The sequence below is a fragment of the Otolemur garnettii genome, unplaced genomic scaffold (genome assembly GCF_000181295.1).
Source record: "Otolemur garnettii isolate 467f Iridium unplaced genomic scaffold, OtoGar3 scaffold00001, whole genome shotgun sequence".
In the NCBI taxonomy this organism is placed as follows: domain Eukaryota; kingdom Metazoa; phylum Chordata; class Mammalia; order Primates; family Galagidae; genus Otolemur; species Otolemur garnettii.
In genome coordinates, this window is record NW_003852396.1 from 60,531,130 (window position 1) to 60,547,597 (window position 16,468).

The window sequence follows — 16,468 nt, forward strand, 5'->3', positions numbered from 1 at the left end:
AAAAAAAAAAAAAAATTACTTTTAAGAAACCACAATAACAACATAGAAAGTTCAATAGTTGGGATATAACATCCTCATCATTTGTTATTTAGTTATTGTTTGGGACCCCCTGTTTTACACTGGTCTTGAAACGAGGTACAGGTGGATCTGGCTGGCCCAAAGGACCAGAGGTGACTCCGAGGGTGGCTTTTGAAATTCTCCCACCTGTGAACTGTGCTGGGTCAGATGTGGGCCTGACACTCTCTCTCCCCAGGTGAACAAAGCCCTGAAGCAGAAGTCAGACATTGAACACTATCGGAACAAGCTACGCCTCAAAGCCAAGAGAAAGGGATATTATGACTTCCCACCAGTGGAGACAAGCAAGGGTCTGACTGAAAGAAAAAAGATGTATGAAAAAGCCCAAAAGGAAATTGAGCATGTTTTGGATACGGACCCAGAACTGTGTGCTCCATTCGCTGAGTCTAAAACCAGGTGCATTCTCTAAGGGATTCTGTAAAGGTTGTTGTTTTATTGGTGGGATGAAGGCAGAAGATGCCTCAGGGATTGTAGTCCTCATCCCTGGATCTGATACCTTAGGACTGTGCTTTTTGTAGGCTCCTGATATGGACCCTGCTAGGCTGTGCAAGTACATGGCCCATAATGAGTCTGGACAACAATGAAATGGAAGCCATTAAAACAATACTTGGGCAGGCTCAGCGCCTATAGCTCAAGTGGCCAAGGCACCAGCCACATACGCCAGAGCTGGCAGGTTCAAATCCAGCCTGTGCTTGCCAAACAACAAAGACAACTACAACCAAAAAATAGCCAGGCGCTGTGGCGGGCGCCTGTAGTCTCAGCTACTTGGGAGACTGAGGCAAGAGAATCGCTTATGCCCAGGAGTTAGAGGTTGCTATGAGCTGTGATACCATGGCACTCTACCCAGGGTGACAGCTTGAGGCTCTGTCTCAAAAAAAAAAAAAACCTAGGCAAATAGTCATAATCATCCTTTAGCTTAGCGATTATTTTCAAACCAATAGCTTTTTCAGAGCTGAATGAAGATATCATTATCACCTACCTAGTGATGCAACTTCCAGACCAAAGGACATTGCATTTTTCAATTATTTTAGAGGCTCTTTTATTAAAAAAAGAAAGAAAGAAAGAAAAAAGCAAATTTTATGCCTCACCTTTTCATTCAGCCCCAGTAACTATTTGCCACACAGCTGCTCAGAGGTCCATACTGGTCCATCTTGTTCATTCATATATTGGTTGATTTATTTGACATGCATTGTCACCTGCTGTGCATTAGGCACCATTCAAGACTCTGATACTGCCCTGGTCACGTGTGCTGCTTCTCATTTGTTCATTCAATTCCCATTTCTTCCACATTTGATGGTGGATGAAACAGCTTCATCGCTGCAACAGTGGAACTTAATATCTGATGGATGAGAAAGAGAATAACACTAATCCCCTGAAGTTTATTGATCACAAGTGTGATGGGTGTTTGAAGTGGGAGACACAGGAATGGTCTGAAAGGGGGGCGTGGCCTAGTGAGGAAGGCCTAGACCAGGTGGTTTGAATTGGCTTCTGTCGCTCATTTTGTGCTGCTGTAGGAGAATACTTGAGACTGGGTAATTTATAAGGAACAGAAATTTATTTTCTTATACTTCTGGAGGCAGAGACATTCAAGATCGGTGCATTATTACATGGTGGCAGGTGGAAGGGCAAAAAGAGACCAAGAGGGGCCCTAATTCACCTTATGACTTACCAGTCTTACCCATGAGGGTGAGAGGGAGCCTATCAAAGCTTCCACCTCCCAACACTGCTATAGCAGCAACCAAATTTCAACATGAATTTTGGAGGGGAAAAACATTTATACCACTGCCGCATCCTTCCAAGCTCTGTTTGCTCCTAATCAGTGACCTCACATAACTGGGTAAAACGGTATAAGTTGGCAAAGCCAACTCCTTCCTCCTTTTCCTACCTACTGGAAGGATTTTCATAATTTGAGGCCACCTCTTTCCTATACACATTTTGGTAACTTCCCCCTGGCTTTGAGCAGAACCACTGTTCTGATATTCCACAGAATCGCAACAGGTGCATTCTCCAGAGACTGGGAGCAATAGGGCAGTTCTTGGGATGAGTTAGTATTTACTAAAAGCAGAAATGACTCTGTGACAGGCTTGGATTGAAGCCACAAAATCAAGCAGAGATGGGGGCTAAATTTATGAATTGGATCAACGTAATTTTTTTTCAATAAAGAAAAGAGGGAATTCTGAACCAGTGCTTAATTTACCATGCTTCTAATTAGACTTGGTTGGTATGACAAGCTATTGATATAAAATCACACCGTGACAGGGTTCACAATGAATGTGTCACTGTGTTAATAACTGTAAATTAAAATGAGAAGAAAAGATACGGGTTTTAAAAGGAGGCTGGTGGTTTCTTTAGCTTTAGCTTTGCACTTGGGGACTTTTTACTTGAGGGGTCTTTTATACACTGGGGTGGGAGCCGTTTTTCCTGGGTTTCCTGCTGACACTCAAAGAAAATGAATCAAAACACAAATAAAGGGAACGTATGCAGGAAGTTACTTGAGAAACAAATAAATATTTCAAGTAAGGCTTTTCATGGAAAAGAGAATGAATAAAACTTGTCTCTGGCCAGGCACAGTAGTTCACATCTGTAATCCCAGCACTCTGGGAGGCCAAGGTGGGAGGCTCCCTTGAACTCAGGAGTTCTAAACCAGCCTTAACAAGAGCAAGACCCTGACTTTACTAAAAATAGAAACGGAAAAAATTAGCCTGGGGTGGTGGTATACACTTCTGGTCTCAGCTACTCAGGAGCGTGAGGCAGGAGGATCACTGGAACCCAGGAGTTGGAGGTTGCTGTGAGCTAGGCTGATCCATTCCACTGTATCCTGGGGAAACAGAGTAAAACTCTCTACAAACAAAAACACATGTTTCTGGAGAGATGCATCTTTCCTAGAATGAGTTCAGGCCAGATTCTCAGGGCCTTTGATGGCCGGCTGTTGCTATGCACGTGTAGTTAATTCTTAGTAAATATCTATTGAAGAAATGATTTAATGATGATAAAACACCAAAAATATATATTTTTGAACAGTTAAGGGAAAAAGATGGATGGCCACAACTAGATGAGCTTAGGAATAGGAAGGAAGGTGGGATCAGTAAGAGCCAGGGATAGGAAGGGAAAGACTAAGAGGGGAAAAAGTGAGTGTCAGTATCAGAAAGCTCAGAGCTGTTACTCTTTATATGTTCTGCTGTTGAGCCCAGAGGCCAGCTACTGTTTATCCCTTATCACAGGCTAGAATCACCTGTGCATTGCTATTCGTAGCACACTCTGCCAAGGGTCCGCTCTCAGTGACTGCGCCACAGCAGGGCACCCGTGAGACACCATTCCAGAGGTAGCATCCATAACCAGAGGTTTACCCCAAGACCTAAATTACATCAAATAAAAGAAAAAGTTTAGAATTCAGAAGTTGACTCACCACTAAATCTTTTAAAATGGTTTCCACGGCTCTTTTTTTAAACGAGAAGAACATGCCATTTTTATGTTATAAACTCTTGCCCAAAGTACCCACTGTACTATAACTTAGGCAGATGCTGTTGGTGGGCCCAGCTCAGCTGTGACTGCACCTGTCCAGCCCAGCAGTATCCTGCTTACTGCAAGCATCTGTCATGCTGACATGGGGGCTTCTTTTTTGGCAGCCACTGACCACACAGTTAGGTAGCTAGTGCACTGTGGAGCATCCTGAGTCCACAACAGGTGGGAATTGGTGGAGAAATACCCCTGGCAGGAGAGCTCAAGGCATCAGTTACGCTGTTGTAATAACCACATTTTCTAGTTTCCGTATTGGATGATTTACCGTTTGGGACCTTGCTGACTCCAGAGAAACAGCCCCTCCCAGAGCCGCCCTGCTCCTAGTGACAGCTAAGCTGCAAACACACTTTTCATATATGCAAAGCAGCCAGTCCTGAGCCACACCCCCACTGCTTTCTTTACATGGCCACACAGGGCTCTCACAGGCTGCACTCCTAGTATCCACCTGCCTTGATCACCCCAGGACCAGGGATCAGTCAACTGGCAACAGCCCCTGTGCCCCAGGAGTCTGCCAGAATTATTCAGACTGGCTGATCCTAAGTCTACCAGCCCAGCCTTGCTCATCACTTCCCACAGAAACCACAATAAAGGCTCTTACCACATTTTCTCCTCGCTCTGAGGGGCCCCACTATGGCGCAACCTGTCCCCTTCCCTTGGGATCTGTGAGTGTAGCAAGCTGTCTCTTCAGTGGCATTCATCGCCTGGTCTGTTGGTCTTGCCCTAAATATTAATCCAAGGGCTAATGATAAGGTTCATGAACTCATCCTAGAAAAAGTGCTTTGAAGGTGGACCAGCCACTGGTGTCAGCGCGTGGATCAGGACTCCTAAGGTGACCGTAGTGTTGTGCAGCAGCGAGGCATGTAGCACTTTTTCTAGGATGAGTTCGAGAACTTAATTGTCAGACCATTTGAAAGCAAAGTGTCTCCCACAGTTCAGTGGGTTTGTGCCCCTGTTGCCAAAAACTAATCTACTCTATATCCCACCTTTATTGCCTTCCTTCCCTGCCATCTCTCTTTTCCTCACTGGCGCTGAGCTTTCCAGAATCACCTCCCAAATGAACTGCTTACACTCAAATTCTCATAGAGCCTGCTCCTGGGGAGCCCAGCCTAAGGCCATAGCATGTAAAGGCACAGGGGCTCTGATGGAAGCTGGGCAGCGCCTCCTCTGGTGGCTCCAGGCCATCTCTACAGAACCTCAGGGTTCCACAGGACATAATTTGAGAACTGCTTTAGTAAACTATACTGGGAGGAAAAAGTCCCTAAGAAGTTGAAGTAAATTCATCATCCACCCAACAATATTTCCAGAGGTAAAAAACTTATTTCTCAAGTTTGCATTTTTCAAAATGTATTGACTTTAAAAATACAGCCTGGGCAGCCCCTGTGGCTCAGTGGGTAGGGCGCCGGCCCCATATACTGAGGGTGGCAGGTGACAACCTGGCCCTGGCCAAACTACAACAAAAAAATAGCCAGGCATTATGTCAGGCTCCTGTAGTCCCAGCTACTCAGGAGGCTAAGGTAAAAGAATTGCCTAAGCCCAGGAGTTGGAGGTTGTTATGAGCTGTGACATCACAGCCCTCTACTGAGGGTAACAAAATGAGACTCTGTCTTAAAAAAAAAGAAAAAACAGTAGAACCTCTGTAAGTTGACCACCCAGGGGACTCTAACAAACCGGTCAACATATCAACATACAGAGGTGGTCCACATAAGGAACTTCCATTGAGTACATGTGGCACATGTCCAATCTACGAAAATTAGGCCAACTTGAGGAGGTGGTCAGTATAGGGAGGTAGTCAACGAAGGAGGATCTACCATATAGCAAAATGCCAATAAGAAATCAACATACCTAATGGAACTCTATTTTATTAAATTAGACTGAGAGTCTAATTTATTCCTAAGTATTAATAAGTGCTCACATACCTGGCATGAGTAGGTGGTCTGATCAGTTGAGATCCATGCTAAGTGGTAACCTTTAAGCTGTGAATCATAATGGGATGTCATCCTTGAGGAAAAATAGACTGATGGAGACTCCAGTGTCTAAGCTTTCACCCACATTCCTGGTTCTTGTGAGGCCTACCCAATCTCACTATTGTATTTCTAATACAAAATAACCTACTTAAAAGTCAATTGCTAGTCCTTGTATTTACTCCCCCACCACCCTTATTAGTAAATCTTTTCTAAATAGGCTAATTGGCAATCTCAGGACAGTTATGAAGTTGCCTTTTTCAAAAAATGATTTGTAATTAGGTCAAGGATGTGAATTCTTTGGGGTCTGCCTTAAAGTATGAATTGCTCTGAACAGATTCTGTCTCACAAGCTGGCTGAGGTTGTGCCCCTTTCCTAAAGGAAGCCCCTAATTGCAGATAACCACAAACACAGTTTATAATATATGGGGTCACATAAAGTTCATGTGAAATTTTAAATCACACACTGGTTTTAAATTTCACATGAGATTTATGGACACCCTGTATCAGGTTATAAGCTCCTATATTAGATTTAGGATTCTTCGGGTTGCAAATGATAGAAAACTAGAACAAACTGGTTAAATGAAAGTTATTGAGCATTATTGAAAGGTCAAGTGTTCTGCACGGGTAGATTCAGAGGGTCATATAATGTCTCCTAATTGGTTCTCTCTTTACTCTTTTCTGGCCCCATTTTCAAGCAGACTCTTACCTCATAGTGGCAAAGTGGCTGCCAGCAATTTCAGGCTGATTTTCCATCTTCTTAGAAACCTCCATGCCAAGGAAATGCCTTTTTTCTAGTTGCCATAGCAAAAGCCATGAGACACAGTCTCATTGGACCAATTCAGCTCACGTGACCGATCACTGTGGTCATGGGGATATGATGCTGAGATTGGTCCAGCCTGAGTTACGTACCTACCTCTGGAGAAAAGTAGCCCCCAAGAGACATCGTGATGCTTTCACCAAAAGAAATTTTATCACAGGTACCAGGCAAGCAGAAACAACAGATACTGTCTAATCTGGTATAAGCACTTCATGGTGAAGGAGGAGACCTAAGATTGTTTATTTTATTCCCAAGACTAATTGCAAAGGTAATACTTTGCCTTGGAGTTCTATTGTCTGTTGTAGACTGTGTGCAAGTATAATGCTGTGACTAACTTATTGTGTGTTCATGAAAAAAAGTATGTGTTCCTGCCAGGCTCCCAGCTGCTGAACACTTAGCTACTAGGCAGAAATAATGCAAATCTTCACCCTCAGCCCATCAACAGAAACTTAAAATTGAGAGGTAAAAAATAAGTGTTGTATAGTGGGGGGGCCTCTGAAGATAGTCTGGGATTGCAAATTATTTACAGAAACTTATTGCTGGATGAGAGGAAAGAGTTGCCTTTTTGTCATGCTGCAGGATTATATGGAAGTCACCTGTCCCCATCGGGCCTCACTCCCCACTTATAAAAATTGCCTCTTGGTGGATGAAAAAAAGGCATAGCCACAATCCTCACTATGTTTCTGTTTCCTTCCCACTCTTCATAAAGATTCCTCTAATGACAAGTGAACACGAAACAAAGGTGACAAATGTCTGAATCTTCTATCGGCAGCTGAGCAGAGCCTCTGAACGTGCTATTCCCTAGGTCTTGAATGCGGAGTGCCTGGGTCAGCATGGACTTGGCTGAATTGTCATTTCCTCAGAGAGGCCTTCCCTGACCATCCTATTTAAAGTTGCTCCCATCCTAGCCACCCTCTGTCACAGCTCCTTTTCTTACCAGCCCATATCACTCTGAAATTACCATGTTAATTGTCTCCCTCATTAGGAAGTAAACTCTAGGACAGCAAGGACCCTATCTGTCTGACCACTGTAGTAGGCACTCAGGAAATGATGGATGGCTGAGTGGATGGATGGATGAATGGATGGATGGATGGGTAGGTGGAGGGATGGATAAGCCCCAAATTGCCTCTGGGTTTATAGCTTCTTAACCTAGAAGGGAATCCACTGTGGTAATGGTAGAAAAAAAAAAAATCTATCAACAGTCACAACATTAAGCAGCCCACTAGCTGCAGGGTTATGAACACTTCATAGAATTCTGCACATGAAATCAGAAAGATGAAAAGGAACAGGCGGCTGCTGAGTCAACAAAGTCAACAAATTCAAGTTTGTTCTCTCAGCGTTAGCTGTCCTAGAGGGTCAAGGGAGAACCCTTGGCCTCGCTGTCAGCAGAATTATAAATGAGGTTGCATGTTGCAATTGATTGTCGTTACCTAGTTTCCATATGAAAGAACATTTACAGTTCAGACAAATGATTACAGCATCTAGGGGGGAAAAAAATCTTTATTTCGTTCTTTCTATAGCCCCTTATAACTAGGAAACAAATGCCATCAATTCGGAGATGTGTGAGGCAATTCGAAACCCTTCATTGGTTGCTTGTAGTTTGGATCAGTGGAGAATTCCATCTGTCAGGGCATTTGCTGCATCATAACAGTTGTTGAATTTTCTTCAGGCAACAGATGAAGAACTCTGTCTACCGAAGCCGGCAGTCCCTGAACAGCCCGAGTCCAGGGGAAACCGAGATGGACCTTCTGGTGACTCGGGAGCGACCCCGGCGTGGAATCCGGAACAGCGGATACGATGTAAGTCTTGGTGGGCTTGGCTGAATACCGACATTGCTTTTCCCTGGATGCAAAGGGAGTAGAGCATCCCATACTGTTTCAGTTTACTTTATATACTATTTGTTGAATTTTAAAATGCATGAAATTGTTTTCTATTTTTTATTGCCTCTCTTGCAAAGCATAAGACGACTTGGAATGTGTCAGAGTAACAGATTATTGCTAAATGGATCATGATTTCTAAATTATATCATTTTACGAATAGTACATTATTGACCTTAAACTCCATGGAGATTGCAAATACCTTTAATTTTTTTTTTCCCTGATGTCCTTAGAAACTCAGTGGGAACCATGGCTGTGGGTTAGAATGCGTCTGAACATGGGCTTCTTTTAATCCATAGCAATGTTGAAAAGTTGGATTGGTTCCTGATTTCGTAACTCCTCAATATGCCATGGAAACAATGAGATGTCCCACAGAGCGATCCAATGATTTCATGTGACAAAGCACAGCTTATGTTCAGTCATGTGTCCAACCTGCAAAAATTCTTCTAATCCTGTCAGACTTCCCTAGGTGATAAGTTGTAATTTGGTGCCTCCTCTCCAGTTGTAAATATCCTGTGACTTATACCCCTGAGCTCAGATGAATGACACGATGCAAGATACTCAATAATGTGTCACCTTGCTCCAGAATTTCAGATAGTCTTGAATATATTTCTGTGTTTGTGAAAACTATTTCTTTTCCATTCCCCTAAAATGTTTCTTTAATGACAAATAAATCTTCTATAACGAGGATTGTAATTTAAATATGTCTGGATAAACTTTTGTTATAATTTAAGAGGCTGTAGTTTGATAATGACACTTGATTTCTTAAGCATGTCATCCTAATATGAAAGCTAGAATCCATGTATATTTTGCTCTCAGGGTGGGTCATTCTTTTCCACAAAAGCTTAAAGTGGTATCTTTTTAATGGTTCAATTACAAAGACGGTCTACCTAATTTGAATCTCTAATGATCTTCCTTACATCGAAGCTTGATGTTTATGTTGGAAGTGATACTCTTATCTTTTGTTTCTTTTTCTTTTTCCATGAAATAGTTTTGGTAGTTATTTTTAGAAAGTTCCAGAGGCTTTGGGCAAATCTTTTATTTTTCTGCTAGGTTAAATTATCCAATGTTATTTTTTTTCTCCTCATGACAATATATCTGATACCAAATTCATTCACTGATTTGATAATCAACCGGTGATTATTAATAAAAATTGAGTATTTGGAGTTTCCAATTAATCTCTCCCCATTAACAGTGAGCGTTCTTCTTGGAGACTTGTTTAGTTTGGGGAACTTTTCCTTTTGCTCGGGCACCAGAAATATGATAAGTTTCTTCATTTATTTTAAAATTGGTATTAATAGATTTCCTGTGAGATTCTAGGCAAAGATACTTTTACAGTTGTGAGGAAATGGGCCAGAGATTTCTTTATTTATCATAAAAAGAACATGGCAGATTTTTTTAACTGCAGTGACATGACTTGTGTACTCAATACCTGTGGAATGTTAGCAGATTATCCAGAGTAAAGGAGAGAGACAATTTCTTAAAGGAGGTTGCTTAGAGATGTGAAGAACTATTCCAAGTACAGATTATCTCAGAGGAGGCCTGCTTTATCCTAATAGATCTCTTTAAAATAGACATTTCTTTGAAAATTGCATATGTGATCTCAAAAAGTACATATGAGCTCAATATAAGCTTCCTAACGGATAATGATCTTCTAGGGAGCAATTTTAAGAATGTAGACTATTAGACGGCAAGAATGAAATTGTTTTGTCTGTATCTCCTCTTATGCTTTTTATAACAATCATATAAGAAGTAGCTAACATTTACTAGTGCACATATAGACCAAGCCTATTCTAGTCTTTTTATATGCATTATCTAACTGAATTTGCACAGATACCTGTCAGCTCTCCTTATTCCCATTGTATGAATGGGGAAACTGAGGCACAGAGCAGTTCCATCACTTATCTCCCATCCCCTGACCACTGGAGGATGTGGCTTCTGTGTTCGTTCCTATATAACATAATCTAAGTTATTTATTTCTGAGCCTCTAGAAGAGATTAGATGTCAGGGCTCACAAAGATTCTCACATGGATAACTCACACAAGCAGAACATGGGCCAGCAAACAAAGTAGGAAAAAAAAGTGAGTCATCATTTTAAACAACACGTTCATTTTCTGAGCTCTTGATTTTCCATTTTCCAGAAATGCCAGAGCAGTCCTGGCAAAAGAATCTACTAGCCCAGCAGTGAGCCGTTCTGTTGGAAACATGTCATTCTTCCCACTGGGTCTGGGGATCTTGAAGCCAGGCAGTCACTTCTGCCGGGTGAGGGAATGTCAATGCAGGAGATACAAAGGAACTAGGAGCTTGATTTAATTTTGAGTTTTTCAGAAGTTACTTGAGTCCCCCCCCCCCCCAAAAAAAAGGCTGCCTGTAAAAATAAATGAGTGAGGCTCGGCACCTGTAGCTCAGTGGCTAGGGTGCCAGCCACATACACCAGAGCTGGTGGGTTCAAATCCGCCCTGGGCCTGCCAAACAATGACGGGTGCAACAAAAAAACATTTGGGCGTTGTGGCCGGCGCTTGTAGTCCCAGCTACTTGGGATGCTGAGGCAAGAGAATCTCTTAAGCCCAAGAACTTGAGGTTGCTGTGAGCTGTGATGCCGTGGTACTCTACTGAGGGTGACATAGGGAAACTCTGTCTCAAAAAATAAATAAATAAGTGAATACTTAAGTGAGCAAACAAACACCACAGAGCAATAGATATTAGAGCCTACAGAAGAGAGACCCTTACCTCCAAGGGGTTTAGTGTCACTGTGTTTTGGAGCAACAATTCTGAACCTCTTGGTTACCCTCCCAGCCAAGGAACGCAGCTTCCTCCTGGCAGTAACCATGACTCTCTGGGCAGTAATTGTCTAGGAGGATTCACCTTTGTTAAAAGAATGTTCTTCTTCCCTCCCTCCCTTCTTTCCTTCTTCCTTTGCCATATAGAGTTTGTAGCTCACTGTAACCTCTAATTCCTGAGCGCAAGTGATCCTCTCACCTCAGCCTCCTGATATTTTCAAGATGCCCCAAACTGATCATTCCTGAAAGGCCAGATTGGTACTGAAATTAATTCCTCCCAATGCATAAAGGAAAACAGGTAGAAAAGAAAATGTCAGCCTAAAATATAAAAGCAAAAAATCTGCATTTCAAAGTATTCAAGTGTAATTTCCTGAATGAAAGTCATGTAGAAAATAATGAGGCAGTGAGCAAAAGGAAAGAAAATTTGGCGAAGTTGATTCTTAGGCAGAATAAAGACCTAGTGATTTTTCCTTTATCAACCAAATTATTTGCCCAGGTATGTGAATATCCATCACCTTTGCTTCTGAAGGGCAAGTAATGATCAAACCATTCCCCAGAAATAAAAATACACCTTTTCTACCTTGATCTGTTTTGGAAACTTAAAAATCTGACAGAAATGGGGTCAGCTAATAATGGGAAATCTGGCTCCTTGGTAGAACCTGTAGCAAAGAGTTTGGGTTGAGGTGTTTGGTGGTGTTTAGGTAAAAGTCCAGATCTCACCAGGCTGGTGGCTGCCCACAAAGATACATATTAGCCCCATAAAAATGGCCAGTGGGTAGGAGGAGGGGAATTGTTGTTGGTAGGTTTGAGAGAGAGCAGGGGGGAGTCCTTAGTGGCCTCTCCCACAGACCCAGACCTCCTTGCTGTGCAGGATGGAGACAAACAGCCTTCTTCCATCAGGAGTGCTCACTGTTATCCCCCTGCACCTTCTCTCTGATGCCTGGACCCTGCTTATTGCTGCTCTTGGTACCTGCCAACCCATTGCCGCTCTTCCTGGACTCTGACACCTCTTAGCCTCTTAACCTCAGATAGCCACTTATTGCAGGCCAGGGTCTCCAACATGCTCTAGGTATGGATAGCTATCGGGGAAAGGCATGGAGCAGCTTTGGGCAGTTAAAAGTGAGCTGTGGTATAGACATTGCAAGGCTGCAGCTGACCCCACAAAGAGCTCTGAAGTTCACATGGCCTGGCAGAGTTGCCTGAAGTTTGGGCAAAGCAGCTGGGCTTTTGTACTCTAATATGGAACAGTCATTGGGTGTCCTTGCTCTCTTCAGCCAAGGGCAGTTATGAGCAAGAGCTGACAGCTGGGGCTGGGACTGGCAGTTTGTCCAACAGTTAGGGAACTTTGTCTTCCAGTCCCAGGCAGTATAGCTCCGAGTCCACTAGTTCCTTGCAATCCCATGCTCCTTGACCCACCTCTGACCCCCAAACCCTGTGGGAGCCAGAGGCCAGTGGACAAATGAGAACACCCCCTTGGGAGTTGTTCTCCCTTTCATTTTCTCTGTAAATATTTACTGAGTGCAGTGGAACCATTGCAGCAAATTGTGCATTTAAGGTAAGCTGACTTAACAATACAGGCCCTAAAAGAAAAAAGAAAAAACAGTCATTTAAATAAAGCTAGAAAAATGGCTCTTACATATCCTCTGCTCACATTGTGCATTGCAGAGTAACTCTCTCTTTTCCCCTACTATTCTGTAAGGATGTATACACGAGGCCAATATGCTGTGCTATGTGGACGATTTAAGGGATTTTCAAGGGTTTGACTATGCCATTTTACCTTCCTGCTGGGATTGGCATCTAAGCCCCGCGTGTTAGTCCACTGTGCCTACCCGTGTAAGACTTTGTGGAGAAGGGAAAGATGCATTAGTTCCAGTGCATACCCAGGTGATTATAAGCAAATGGGGGAGAAAGACAAATACATGCAGCATGTGGTGGCAATGAACTTGGTGGGAGAAAGGAGTCCTCCTCAAGCTGTTTCTGCCTGTCTGTCCCAGAGCTGCCTGGTTGAGTCCCCATTACTCACCATTGCTGAAGCTACAGGGCAGCTGCCTGGAGAGTCCTCCTGAAACACACAGCTTTGTTTAAAATCCTCCAGGAGCTCCCTACAGCTTTGGGGATAAGACTCAAAAGACTTAGACTCAATCTAAGCTCCTAGCTTAGGACTCATCAGCTCTGCTGGCTCAGGGATGCCCTGCTAACTGACATATCACTCCTTAACCCACCCCCTTGGCTCCAGCCCAAACATGTCAAGTGGGGTCACATATCCATGTCTTTGTACATGTTCTTTGTGCTTCCTGGAACACCTCTTCCTGCTTGCTCCATCCCGGCCAAAAACATAGGGCTCCAGGAGTTCTTTTTATGGGGACCATCCTGTCCATTGGGTGGTGTTGAGCAGCATCCCTGGCCTCTACCCATGAGCTGACAGAAGCCCCTCCCAGTTATGACACCTAAAAATGTCTCCACACATTGCCTAATGTGCCTGTGAGGGCTGACCCCCTCCAGCTGAGGCCACACGCCTAGGGGATGCTTCCAGAATGTGGTTTGAATGTTACCTCCCCAGCATCTTTTCCCAACCCCACGTCTGACTTGGAGCCCGTCCTTTGTGTTGCAGTAGTGCTCAGTACTCCCCTTAAGCCCTTATTTGTTGATTTACTTAAATTATTTCCCCAGTCAACCCCTCAAGGACAGGAATCATGTTTTATTTATCCTTGAAACCTCAGCACTCACAATAGGAGCTGGCAGGTAGTAGATGCCATGTCTCTATTTGTTGGGCAAATGAACAAACAAGTGTGTCAACAGAAGAGGTGACTCTGGAGCTGAAACTTTAAAAACTAGGGCACGTTTATAGCTCTGAGCCATATGAATATTGGATTTGACTATCAAAAGTGTAGACGAACGCACGTTGCTATTTGGGATTCAGTCTGAATGGTGGTTATCAGTTAAAATGCTTTGCCTAAAAGTAACAGAAAACCCAACTTGACTCAAACCAGTTTAAAACTTAAAGGGACTGTGTTGTTTACAGTAGGTCCAAGTGTGGTTTGGGGGTGCTCTGCGTTATGCAGTGCTCTGCTCCCCTGTGTGTTGGCTTTATTCCCTACTTGGCTCTCTCTGGTAAGAAATGGCTGCAGGGTCCAAGGCCTCACAACTACATGTGCACTGAGCAATGCAGGAGAGAATTTCTCTCTTCCTAACCTTGAAATAAGGTTTATGGGTTGTACTCTGATTAAACCACCATATCAATCCCTGTAGCAATGGAGGGTGGAGAGTTACACTGATTTGCTTAACCCAGTCAGACCTCATCATTGGAGCTGGTCCAGAATTGGTCCCTCCCACACCCGCTCGCTGGCTGATCACAGGGAGAGGAGGGGTTGGATGCTGGATGCTAGACACTGACCATCAGTGCCCACTACTTGAGGAACACTGCAGCTGGGCCTTTGAAGGAACAAACCCAGCATACTTCTCCATGTTGCTCTTCCCTCCAGGCTCAGCCTTTTATCTTAGTTTGTCCTCCATAAAAGGAGGGGTCCCCGGGGTGTAACATCAGTGATTACTCTTCAATGTGAACTTGGGAAGTCCAAGCCACAGTTAGAGGTTGATGTTTTGGAGGCAGATAGAGTGACAGGTAGGGATTTTGTGCATCTGTCTGGGTTTTCTGAAGGAGCAGATCCGAGTGATGGTGGGGAGCGCCTGTTGTGTAGGGAATAGTGCTGACTCACAGGACAGAGGCTCTCCCTCTCCTTGCTTCTTGCAGCCCCAACTCAGCTAAGGTGAGAAAAAGCAGGTAATGACTCACCTGGAAAGCAAATAAGCAAAGCAACCTCTTCCCATGAGAGAAAGCCAGGCTTAATAGGTTGACTTTCAGGTTGGTTTCTTAAAAAGCTATTTTAATTAGTCAGTGGTGGCTTATGCCTGTGGAGCTAGGCACCTCACTAGCTGTGTGAATGTGGGCTGCCTACTTCACCTGGTCACGTGTTAGATTCCTCATCTGCAAAATGGGGTTGTAAATGGTACCTTCCTTACAGGGTTGTAAGAATAATAAATGCGTCAGTGGAAAGCATTTAGGAAACAGGCAGCAAACCGCAGCTATTCTAACTGCCTAACAGATTCCAGGAGGGAGAGAGTGATGCTCTTTTTTCTCTTTCTTTTCCATTCTAGCACTCTAGACATCTCAGAACTGCTCTGAATTATGTCACGCACCAAAGGGATGATTGTACTCCTCCAAAGGTGCCTTTCTCCAGCATCTTGGGGCTGAATAAAGGGTACCCGAGACCTTGCCCCCTGGCCTCAGCATGAGGCCATGCATCTAGAGGTGACCTCTGAGGTCGTACTCTCCCAAATACGGGGTAGACCAGTGGTTGTAACTCAAGGTAAATTGGGTCCTGTGACCTGCCCAGTGTTTGAATCTCCACTGCTCCATGGAAAGCAGCATCTTAACAGGGAGAAAGATGGGAGGTTGCAGCTGGATCTTGAACTCCTGCTGCAGGAGGAAGCTGCTTTGCTTTGGGAGCATTGAGTGGTGCTGAGAACATCGAAGCACTTTCTTTGTTGACTGTCCTGTCTTCATAGTATCAGTGTAATTATAGGTCACCCTTTGAAAGTTTAAAAAAAAAAAGAGGATGTCCCTCTTTGCTCAGAAGTCTACAAGAGACCCTCTAATGTCTTTTCTGCCCACCTGAAACGCAGAAACAGCTCACTGCCTTCATATCCTCATAGCCTTGAGTCATTGTGGGCCATCCATTGGAAGGCCATCAGAATGAAATTTGAAATGTTGCTAACATTTTTTAAAAATTCCATTTGCCCACCTTTGCAGAAGAGAAGTCCTCAAACCATTATGTTGGAACCCCCCTACCTGCACTGAGGGGTACCCATCTCACTTTATCATTATAGAAGCTTTTGAGTTACAGGCTCAGTGGGGAATTCTGCTGAGGTCTCTCTGCTCCTCTAGCATGACGGTCTTCTCCCCACAAGGTGAAGTGAGAACTCCCTGACATTGCTTTTCTAAAAGAAGCAACTTTCTAAACATGTCTCTGCTTCCTCAGTGACAGGCAGCACTTTCAATGGGGCTGTTATAGCCAGAGCAACCATCAGCTGGAGACAAGGGGCACTGTTTTGTGTGGCCCATGGGACCCTGATTGGTGGAAAGGAAAACAGCCATGGAGCCAGATCGATTTTGTCATGGCCAGATGGCCTGGAAATTTATATTGTTGAAACCTCAACTTGGTCTTTGAACTTGTGCCATGAAGTTGCAGAGTATGCTCAGAATCTGTTCTCTTTGTGAGATGGAGCTGTGATTGGCAATGAGCCAAAAAATCAGGACCTTGAGGCAGGGAAAAGACCTTCAAATTTTTGTGTTCCAGAAATCAAGGGTGAGGCAAAGTGATGCTGTACACACTTGTGGTCCTGGAAAGGATGGCTGTGTACTTTGGGGCTCACAACT

General features: G+C 43.8%; 1 protein-coding gene across 1 annotated transcript in view; it reads left to right on the plus strand.

Annotated features, from left to right (window-relative positions):
• Positions 1-16,468, plus strand: part of KIAA1549L (KIAA1549 like) — a 280,933-nt gene that overhangs the window by 230,622 nt on the left and 33,843 nt on the right. Inside the window, exons 15-16 of the mRNA XM_023510070.1 lie at positions 254-471; positions 8,044-8,173. Of these exons, the coding sequence (XP_023365838.1) occupies positions 254-471; positions 8,044-8,173 (348 nt within the window). The remainder of the gene's footprint in view (positions 1-253; positions 472-8,043; positions 8,174-16,468) is intronic.